Source organism: Euwallacea fornicatus, unplaced genomic scaffold (genome assembly GCF_040115645.1).
Source record: "Euwallacea fornicatus isolate EFF26 unplaced genomic scaffold, ASM4011564v1 scaffold_88, whole genome shotgun sequence".
Lineage (NCBI taxonomy): Eukaryota > Metazoa > Arthropoda > Insecta > Coleoptera > Curculionidae > Euwallacea > Euwallacea fornicatus.
Window position 1 is genome coordinate 253,394 of NW_027096056.1, and position 11,057 is coordinate 264,450.

The following is an 11,057-nucleotide window of genomic DNA, read 5'->3' on the forward strand; positions in this document are numbered from 1 at the left end:
GAATTTTATGACTTACTCAGCTATTTGTTATGCACAAATTCCCTTGTAACTCACTTAATCCTTTTCGCACAAACTTCACGCACAGTTTCGCACACACCTCTCGTCTAGAGCGTTCCGTGGACTGATCACATTATTAGCATTATTTCTTTGGAAATAATTAGGATTTCCAAAATTTCCTGAATTATTCCTAAAATTTGAATAATTAGTTCGAATCGTAGGGTTTTTTGATGTAGTTGACATTGGGGTTGGTTTTGGTAACTGGTCTGACCTTATCTGACCAGGTCTAAATACGTTTAAAGGTTTTTGATTTCCAAAAACTTGTCTATTCGTAGGGTATCGTCTTGGTGGTAAATCTGTTCTTGGACGGGGAAACGAATTACTTTGATTTTGATTTTGAAAAAATGGATTTGATCGTTGCGAATTATAATTTCGGGTGGTCATTTCTTGATAAAAATTTTGTCTCGCCGGTCTATCTTCTAAACGACCGTACAATGATTGGAAATTATTGAATTCATTGGCATAAGCCATTGCATCCTCTAAACTATCAGGTCTTTTTAGATGCATATTATTTTTCAAAATTCCTGTACATCCTGCAATAAAAGTATCCAATGCTGCTTTTTCATGATGTCTGATATCCCACTGTTTTTGTGTTATGTTAATGGTATTATCGTTCCCGATACGTTGGATAACATTGCTTAAAATTAATTGTACTCTATTCCCAAAATTTAAAAGATGTTCACCTTTTTCAGGCCTAGTCCTAGTTAATTCTTGCACTAAATTATCTAGGTCTCTTCTATCAGAAAAACACTGAATTAAGCAATTTTTCAATGTTATCCAATCCTTTATTTCCGTACGATTTCCTACTAGCCTTTCAGCTTTCCCTACTAACTTATTCTGGATTGATTCGAATATGTGTGTATTTAATTCATCATCCTTAAACATATGGTAACTGGAAATTATACTCTTACATCTGTCAACAAATCTATTTAATGTATTGCTATCACCATCATAAGGTTTAAGCGAATTTAACCGAGATTGGAACAAATCCCAATTTATTCTTTTTTGTACTATACTAGAAGAACCGTCACTAGAAGTCATTTTTAAATTTTTTCTTGTACTTATATTACCTTTTATTGAGACGTTATTTAACTGAGATGATAATTCATCAATTGATTTATCAGTTTCACTGTCTGACATATATATGTTTGCAATACCTAATTATCCCTATCAAATCCTTATACAGAGGGTTCAATGGACAAAAGGAAAATTTGTGGCACTTACCCACGCCTCATCCTTAGCAGAGGATAGTCGTTGGTCTCAGGCTCGATTTCTTTTTCAGATTCTCGTTGCGGGTGCTTTTCGTTGCTTCCTGTTTTGGTTGTAGTGAACTTTTGGTAGTGTTTTCTTAATCGTGCAATTCGATTTTTTTTAACACTTTTTCAAAATTGAGTACCGACTGCGCCAGTTAAGTTTGAGGTTCAGCCAAACTATTTTTTAAAAAATTTATTTTACAGGAAACAACACAAAATGTAACTAACAATACGGTTACAAAAATTATGATTCTTAAATCTACGTTTTTCCCTATTTATATTAAAATATATGCTGACCATGCATAAGGCTTCCAGAACATTATGAACTTAATATTAAATCGCAATTAGGGGTAATACGTTTTCTAATCGCAAGTTCTAGATGGTAGTAAACACTACGCAGTTTCTTATTATTTAATTATTAAGCAAATTGTTGTGATATAACTAGCATGACAATCATGGCTATTCAGCCATGAGTCGCCTTAGCACCTAACAGTTTGGATTGCTGGACAATGGTTCCTTTTAGTTATTGCCGGCGACGCAGCCAGCAATTAAAATCGGATATTCAATAAATAAAATTAATGTCTTCTTAACATAAACTGTTGATGCAGTATCGGGATACACTAACATATTTAATATTAACAAAAAAAAGGAAAAATACTAAACATGCCGCCCGCCTTGAAAGCGCAGACTTTTAACACTTATGAATATAAATAAATTAATTAGTCTACTGGCAACGGACAAATTTTTGAAAAGCAACGCTTTATGACCCCAGATTGAGTCTTTATACACGCTACACGCGCTTGTCGCGCTGTCTTTTCCGCGGAACACTTCCACAATTTTTCCTAATTTCCACTTCATAGGGGATGTTTGGTCGTCCTTCACTAACACTAGCGAACCTTCAGTCAAACTGTCATAGTTCTGCCTCCACTTGGTGCGCTGTTGGAGTTCTGCAACATACTCCTTGCTCCACCTGCTCCAAATATGCTGCCTTAACTGCTGCATATGCTGATACAACGACAGCCGATTGGTAGGCAAACTCCTTAGGTCTGCACTTAACCAAGAGCTTAACTGATGTCCAATGAGAAGATGCCCCGGGGTTAGCGGAATGAGATCCTCAGGATCAGAGGACAATGGGGAAAGGGGACGCGAATTCATTATTGCCTCTATTTCTGATAACAGGGTATAAAAATGCTCGAATGTTAATGGGGTATTACTAACCACTCGTCTTAAATGGAATTTCATACTTTTAACACCTGCCTCCCAAAGCCCAACAAAATGGGGCGATTGAGGTGGAATAAAATGCCATTCTATCCCTGTATTACATAATTTTGAGGTTAGTTCGTTATTGTTTTGTATAATGAACTGTCCCAGTTCCTTTAATTCTGAGTGCGCCGCTACGAAATTTGTACCATTGTCAGAATACACTACAGAGGGTTTACCCTTTCGCGCAACAAATCTACGTAGCGATAGTACAAAGGATTCTTTACTGAGATCAGTAACCAATTCCAAATGAACCACCTTGGTTAGAAAGCAAATGAAGAGACTAATATATGACTTCGAAAGCTTGGCACAACGACCGGACCGACTTTTTAATGAAAATGGACCTGCATAATCCACCCCTATAACATCAAACGGATGGTTAGGGGTTACCCGTTGTTCGGGTAAATCACCCATGATAGGCCTTAGCATTCTGGGATTGTATCTACAGCATCTTAAGCATTTGTGCACGATTTGTTTAGCTAAAGACCGACCTGCCAATGGCCAATATGATTCCCGTATCGAGGCCAATAGATGCTGTGGACCACAGTGGTATAACTTTATGTGCTCATGAGTAAATATTAAATTTATGAGATGATGTCATCTAGGTAGGATTAACGGGTGTTTCTTTTCGAAACTAAATTTTGCATTCGTTAATCTGCCACCCACCCTAAACAATCCAAACTCATCAATAAAGGGTTCCAGACTAATAATTTTTAATGAAGACTTTATCTTATTGTTCTTTATGCTCTTGAACACCTCATAAAAGGAATCTTCTTGTACCTGCTTCATCAACATTTTAAAAGCATGTTCAATTTCATCCTTTGATATTAGACCATACCTTCGCTTACCTGGACCCGTGCGACAATTGTGTGCAAATCTGTGTAATAGTGCGATTATCCGCTTTAACTTTAATAGATTAGAAAATCTTTCAATGACGTAACTACCTCCCCCTTGTATTGTGTCATTTGCACAGTAGGTTTTAGTCTTACGCAAATCAGGCAATTCATCGCTTTTCCCAGGAGTTTTTGGCCATTCAGTTTCGGGCAAACATAAAAATCGTGGACCATTCCACCACACATCTACGTTCTTAATCTCAGAACACCTTAATCCTCGCGATAAGTAATCCGCTGGGTTAAGTTGACTTGGAACATGCTGAACGGGGCAAGTTTTTATGGTATTTTTGCTTTCTCACCCCAGACACAAGGGGGGCACAGTTGGTTGACAGTGCCGAGGGGACTGTATTTCTTTTGGTTAGCTTTTTAATTTTGTGCGAAGGACCACAGCTTATTTGGCGCTGAACCAATGCAGAACAGAAAAAACAAACACACTTGGTAACAACACACTTGTATTTGTATCACTAGATTTTCAATGTTACTTTACAAGTGACAAAAGTCATAACAATTGTAAAATGTGAGAAAACTAGAAAAACACAAGCGATCACTGAATGTTAATAACTTTTCACGATTGGGAGTTTTTACTTCAACAGGGAAACTAATATGTGAATTGAGCGCAGTAAAGGGATCCTACTAAGACTGTAGGAGTTAAAAAGAGAATAGGGTAGATGTTGAAGAGGCGTTGCGTTTTGTGTGATAGATTCTATGAGACTGTTTTTTAATCTCAATTTTTCCCACCGAATGCGAACCTCAAGTTGTCCATTTATATTTTTACCACCTCATAGTCATACCAATTAATGTGAATTATAGTGCCGAGGACTAGGGATTGCTTATCAATATGGTGTCATGAAGGTGTGAGAAAAATGATGGGTGAAAAGAGTTATGAGCATGGGAAGAGTGTGGAATGTGTATGCAGTTGTGTAATGTAAAACTGCCCTTAAGGGTGATTAATGAGGTTTACGTTGGCAATATAAAAGAAATTTATTAGTGGGTGAAGATGTTGGGTAGTTTTCCAACATAAACTGCCCGCGTTGAAGCAAGGGCTTCAATATGACAAAAAATAATAAAAAATAAAAAAGAACAAAAAAAACTTAACAGTGGTGGATATATAAGTCTATGTGGGTATATGCGCAAGAGTGATGTTAGTTGAATGAGGATCGTGATTAGGAAGTTGACATAATTTTGATAGGGTCCTTGTAAACGTGCCATTTTGTGTTTTTATTTTTACTACGCGGACCCTTCCATCAGGGCCCGGCATTACCTGCTCAACTCTGGCGAGCGGCCAATGCAAGGGGATGGAGTTATCTTCCTTTACGAGCACAAGATCATTGACCTTAAGGTTTGGTGATGGGGTTAACCATTTTGGCCTATTTTGCAATAGGTTTAAGTAGTTGATAGACCATCTTTTCCAAAATAGTTGCTGAATTTGTGCTAATCGTTGAAAGAAGTTCAATCGGTTGTTTGGGACATGAGTAACGTCTTGATCAGGATAGGAAGTAAGTGCTCTCCCAATTAAGAAGTGACCTGGAGTCAAGCACTGAAAATCTGAGGGGTCATTAAATAGTGGGCAAAGGGATCGCGAGTTTAAGATGGCTTCAATTTGTGTCAGGGTAGTGCTCAGTTCTTCGAAAGTAAAGTGTGCGTTGCCTATGATGCGGACCATATGATATTTGGCGTTTTTTATTGCTGATTCCCATAGTCCTCCCCAATGTGAGCTTCGAGGTGGAATAAATTTCCATTGGGTCTGATTTGTGGACAGAAAATTTATAACTGCATCGGAGTTATTTTTTGATTTGAAGAATTGATGCACTTCTCTGAGTTGGTTTTTGGCTCCTAGAAAGTTTGATGCATTGTCGCTAAAGATTATGGAGGGGTTTCCGCGGCGTAAGATAAATCTTTTTAATGTCATCAGAAATGCATCAGTGGATAGGTTGGATACCAGTTCTATGTGAACTGCCTTTGTTGTCATGCAGAAGAAAATGGCTACATATGACTTTAAAGATTGGGCCTTTTTGAGCTTAGAAACTTTGACAGTAAATGGACCTCCAAAGTCTACCCCTACCTTGTCGAAAGGGTGAGAACACACAACTCTTTCTCTAGGCAAGGCTCCCATGATCTGTTGGATGGGCTGAGTACGAAATCTATGGCAGGTCATGCAGTTTCGAAGTATGCGTTTAATTTCGCGTAGACCATCAAGGGGCCAAAAACGTAGTCGGAAGTTGGACAGCACATTTTGAGGGCCGGCGTGACCTAATCGTATGTGCTCTTGGGTTAGTAACATGCGTATTACATGACTGTTTGAAGGAAGAAGTATTGGGTGTTTCTGTCTGTAGGTGATATCAGCATTTTCTAAACGTCCACCCACACAGAGAAAACCTTGCTTGTCCAGAAATGGGTTAAGAGACATAATGTATTTATTTGATATGGGCCTATGGGCCTATGTTAAGTTCCGAAATTTCCTTCGAAAAAGCCTGTGACTGGACATGCATTAATATCTGATTGAGAGCAGAGGTAAGTTCGTGTACAGTGAGAGGGCCAGAAATTTTGTCAGACTTAGCTCTTGAGTTACGTATAGTACAGTGTACAGTGCGGTGACGGACGGATGTCCCTTCGTGTGCGTGGTGTTTCGACGCGTGTGAGTGGATGTTTGTCTAGTGTAGTGCAGTGATAGTGTGCAAAGAAAATCGTCCTTGTATATGTGTTTTTATTAAAACATATATGCGAGCTAAAGCTAGCAATTCCTAGCTTTTAGAAAAAAGAAAATCGTTCCACGAGCTTATGTTTTTCTAAAAACGTAAGCAAGTGGTTTTTATAGTGTTTCTCCTTTTATAGGTAGGAAACCACGGTCCCCGTCTCATTTGAGACCTAGAAAAGGACCATCGTGCGGGCATCGCGCCAGGGGCAAACCAAATCAATGGACCTCAAATCAACCAAGGGGATCCAGGACGCGGAGGCAGCCATGGCAACAGAGGAAATCAAGAAGAGCCCGGAAGCCTTACTGATGCTGAACAAGCATCTTTTTGAGGCTAACAAGGCTCTTATCAAAAGAGTAGACCAACTAGAGAAGATGCTCAGCGAACAAACCAGTTTGCTGAAGACCATCAAGGACCAGATGGACGAAAAGGACGACGTCAAGCGAAAAAAGAAGAGGACCATCCAGCAAAAAGAGTCGGAGGATGAAGAAGAAGAAGAGGACGTAGAGATGGATTTCAGGGAAATCCAAAAGCAACAGGCCACGGAGAAAAGAGAAATAAAAAAAGTTAGTTTAAAAAACCAAACTAAATCTAATATTATTATTTCAGATAGACGAATAAACACCACCCCCAGCCCAAGTGACCGCGACATCGCCGAAGCCAGCCCGAGTAGGATGGACAGCACCACCCCAGGACAAAACAGGACTGACGGAAAACAGAGGATACCGCCAATCGTTATCAAAAATTCAAACGACTGGACGACTGTAAGTAACAGGATCAGGACTAAGAGAATTGGTTTCAGCAAAGCCAAGATGACGGGCCAAGGAGTGGCCATCACAACAAATACAGCCGAGGACTACAGGGCCCTAGCCAAGCTGCTGAAGGAGGAAAAACGGGAATTTCACACGTTCTCATTGCCAGAGGACAAGAAAATTTGCACCGTGATCGGACGCCTACCGGACAATGTGACGGAAGACGAAGTAAAAGAGGACCTCATCAACAAAGGTATCACCCCAGCATCCGTGCAACGAATGAGGAGCAGGAAGGACAAGCGAATCCTGCCACTATTCCTGGTCCAAGTGGAGCAAGAGGACAAGGAGAAGATCTTTGCAGTCAAATCGTGCTGTGATTTGATTGTTCGAGTGGAGCCCCAGCGACAGCAGCAAGGATCGACGCAATGCCACCGTTGCCAGAGGTTTGGACATTCCCAGACCTTTTGCACAGCAGCAGCCAAGTGCGTGAAGTGTGGGGACAACCATCACAGCGGCGAGTGCACCAAGGCCAGGAACGTCCCGGCCAAATGCGCAAACTGTGGAGGCGCCCATCCCGCCAGCTACAGGGGCTGCAAGAAAGTCCCGCAACACCAGAAGGCACAGCAAAAGACACCTCCCAAAAACCAGGAGCACAAGAGGACCATAAAGGACGCCCCCTCCCCGGCACCATTCAAACCGGGAAACACATATGCAGAAGCGGCCAAGACATCAAAAACATCAAACACGCAAGTAGCCAAAGAGCCTGTTGACTTCCAGCAGGCTCTTAAGCAAATGCAAATGATGTACTCAGCAATGAGTGCATTTTTTGCTAACCTTCCTAAAGTAAACCATTAATGAATCTACATCCTTCTTTTTCAGCATTGCAGATAATATCGTGGAACATCAACGGTATTATAGGGCGTAAAAACGAGCTGCAGGAGCTGCTAGAACGCCTGGACATCGACGTAGCCGCCATCCAAGAAACGAAGCTGACACCGACGGACGACTTCAGAATCCCGGGATACCGAATCCACAGGAAGGACAATGACAATCCGAGACGATCAAGGAGACGAGGAACCGCACTACTGGTGAGAAACAACATCCAGCACGCTCAGATGCCACCAATCCCGACGGGACACATGGACGCCATAGCAGTTGAAATCAACACCTGCAAAGGACGTTTGAGAATTTCATCCTGCTACCACCCGCCTCAAACCGACTCTCTGCAAAACGATGTGGATGAATCTCTTTTCAGACGACAAGGGGGACAACATATCGCAATCGGCGATTTCAATGCCAAATCGCCCGATTGGCACAGCTGGACGACGAACGGGAACGGCAATCAATTGAGGACGTTCCTACAAAGACGGGACGACGTGCATGTGATGGCAACTGAAGAACCCACCCACTTGGCAACGACGGGAAGAAATGACGTGCTGGACATTATGATCACCAGGAATCTAGCAATGGAAGCCGAAATCGAGGTCCTCAATGAGGGATCCTCAGACCATAACCCGATTTTAGTAATTCTAGGAGACGGGACGACCCAGGAAGACACGATCACAACCAGAAGGACGAACTGGAAGCTATTCAAGACGACCCTGCAAAAGAACCTATCGACCATCGGGAGACTGCAAAGCAACACCGACATCGAGGATGCCAGTTCAACGCTCGAAGTGGACATAAAGACAGCAATGGAAACCAGCTCCAAGACGATCATCAAACCAAGGATGAAGAACTACCTCGCGGCAGCAATCCCGGAGGAAACCAAACAGCTGATCCGGCAAAGACGGAAGGCAAAGAGGAAGGCATTTAGGACCGGCCCCCCTGCGGACAAGAACGCACTAAACCAGGTAAATAGAAGAGTTAAAGCTGCTTTACAGGAACGCAGGGAACAACAGTGGCAAGCACACCTGGAATCCCTGAACCCAGAAAACCGGAGCATGTGGAAGACGCTCAAGGCAATCAAAGCGAAAAGGAAACCGATCCCAGCCATCCACGGGGAACGGGGCATAGTCTATATCATCGAGGACAAAGCAGAGGCATTCGCTGATTGCCTAGCCAGACAGTTCAGACCAAACCAAACCAAGGACAAGGACGCCAAGGACTGGGAAGAAGAGGTCAACAAGCGCATCCAAAGCCTACAGACGACCGGAGAAGAAGGAAACATACGACACGCCACGCCCAACGAAATCAAGGCCATACTGAAGCACCTCAACATCAGGAAAGCACCAGGATGCGACCAGATAGGGAACAGAGTCCTCAAGGAACTGCCACAAAGAGGGATAGCCGCATTACTAGCCATCACGAATGCGGTACTCAGACAGAGACACTTCCCGACGAACTGGAAGAGAGCGGACATTATCTTGTTCCCGAAACCAGGTAAAAATAATCTTTTTCCACAGAATTACAGACCTATTAGCCTGCTACCGCTAATGGGGAAAGTCGTGGAGAGGGTGATACTAAGGAGACTGACAGACTGCGAGGAAGAACTCAAAATCATCCCGGCCGAGCAATTTGGATTTAGGAAGCAGCACTCGACCGAACTACAAGTGCTGCGAATGGTGGAGCACGTGACCGAGAGCTTCAACAAGAGACAAGCCACGGGAGCAATACTGCTGGACGTCGCGAAGGCCTTTGACAGCGTATGGCACAGAGGACTATTAGTGAGACTGTTGGACTCCGGACTCCCGGTACCACTGGTCAAGCTAGTGCAATCTTTCCTCTCTGACAGGGAATTCCGCGTCAAGCTGGACGGATGCTACTCAACCATCAGGACCATAGAAGCAGGAGTACCCCAGGGAGCAGTACTGTCGCCGTTCCTATACAACGTCTACGTGTCGGATCCCCCCAGGACGGAAAGGACAGAACTGGCACTATACGCGGACGACACGGCAATACTAGCACGATCTGGCAATGGAAAACAGCTAGTCAAGTACCTGCAACAAGAAGTCACAGCGCTGGAAAAATGGTTCGCCAAGTGGAAGATCAACGCCAACGCCGAGAAAACCCAGGCCATAGTTTTCACCCGAAGGAAGAAGCTCAAGACGGAGGACAAAGTGATGATCCAACAGAAGCCAGTACAATGGAGCAACAACGTAACCTACCTTGGAGTACACATGGACGAGAAGCTCACGTGGAAGCAACACATAGAGAAGACCAGACTAAGGGCAAAGATGACAAGGGCGAAGCTCTACCCGATGATCAGCAGTAAGTCCAAACTACCGCTCAGGAACAAGATCACACTAGTCAAGACAGTGATCCAACCACAACTGACGTACGCATCAACAGCATGGGGGTATGCAGCCAAGTCGCACCTGAACCGCCTTCAGGCAGTGGAAAACATTGCACTGAGGACGATTCTAAACGAGCCTTGGTACGTCAGCAACGAGACAATCAGAAGGGACCTCAACTACACGTCGATGACGGAAGTCATTAGAAGCCATGCCACCAAGACGTTCCAAACCACGGAAGACCACACAAACGAACTGATCAGGAAGGCAACGGACTACCAACTGGAGGATGCCATCCCACACAAGAGGCCACGACACCAACTTCTGGACAATGGATGACAATAGGGAGCCAACCAACAGGACACTAATAAATTTTTTTCTTTTCAGGACAATAATAAAAATTATTTTTTTCAGGACACTAATTAAAAATCTATTTTTACAGGATTTATTTTACAAGACTTTTAAAAAAGGCCTTCACAACGATGTATGAACAAGGACCGAAAGCAATTCGGGACTTTGACATCATCGTCTGTGAAATAAGACCAAAAAGAGCCGACAAACAAAAAAAATGGACCACAACAACAACATAAAAGATGCTAGAAAATCCCTCGTCGGCGGGAAAATTCTAGCCAAAGATCAGGGGGGGACCTAAACCATCTCCCCTCAAAAGAGGAAAAAGGATTCTAAAGAGATGACTGAGTAAGAAGCGACGGTCCCGCTTGTCTCTCTTAAACACAGGTCAAAACAAAGCGACCCAAAACCGAGATCGAGGTTGTTCGGGCACGGGCTCGAAAACTTCTCAAAACACGGGGATTTTTTAGTGGGTGAAAACCCCACACAGGCTGGTGCACGGGCACCAGTATCGTCTTACCTACAAGATTTTTTGCCCCAGGGTCGCGCCCCTAAAAAAAAAAAA

General features: G+C 43.0%; 1 protein-coding gene across 1 annotated transcript; it reads right to left on the bottom strand.

Annotated features, from left to right (window-relative positions):
- Nucleotides 1-4,577: 4,577 nt before the first annotated feature.
- Nucleotides 4,578-5,576, bottom strand: LOC136350045 (uncharacterized). Its single transcript, XM_066301569.1, has one exon. It carries the CDS (start codon nucleotides 5,574-5,576, stop codon nucleotides 4,578-4,580), a length of 999 nt encoding a protein of 332 aa, XP_066157666.1.
- Between the last annotated feature and the right edge of the window lie 5,481 nt (nucleotides 5,577-11,057).

Coding starts and splice junctions, on each gene's coding strand:
- LOC136350045 (XM_066301569.1), bottom strand. CDS start 5,576: ATGGGAGCCTTGCCTAGAGAAAGAGTTGTGTGTTCTCACCCTTTCGAC.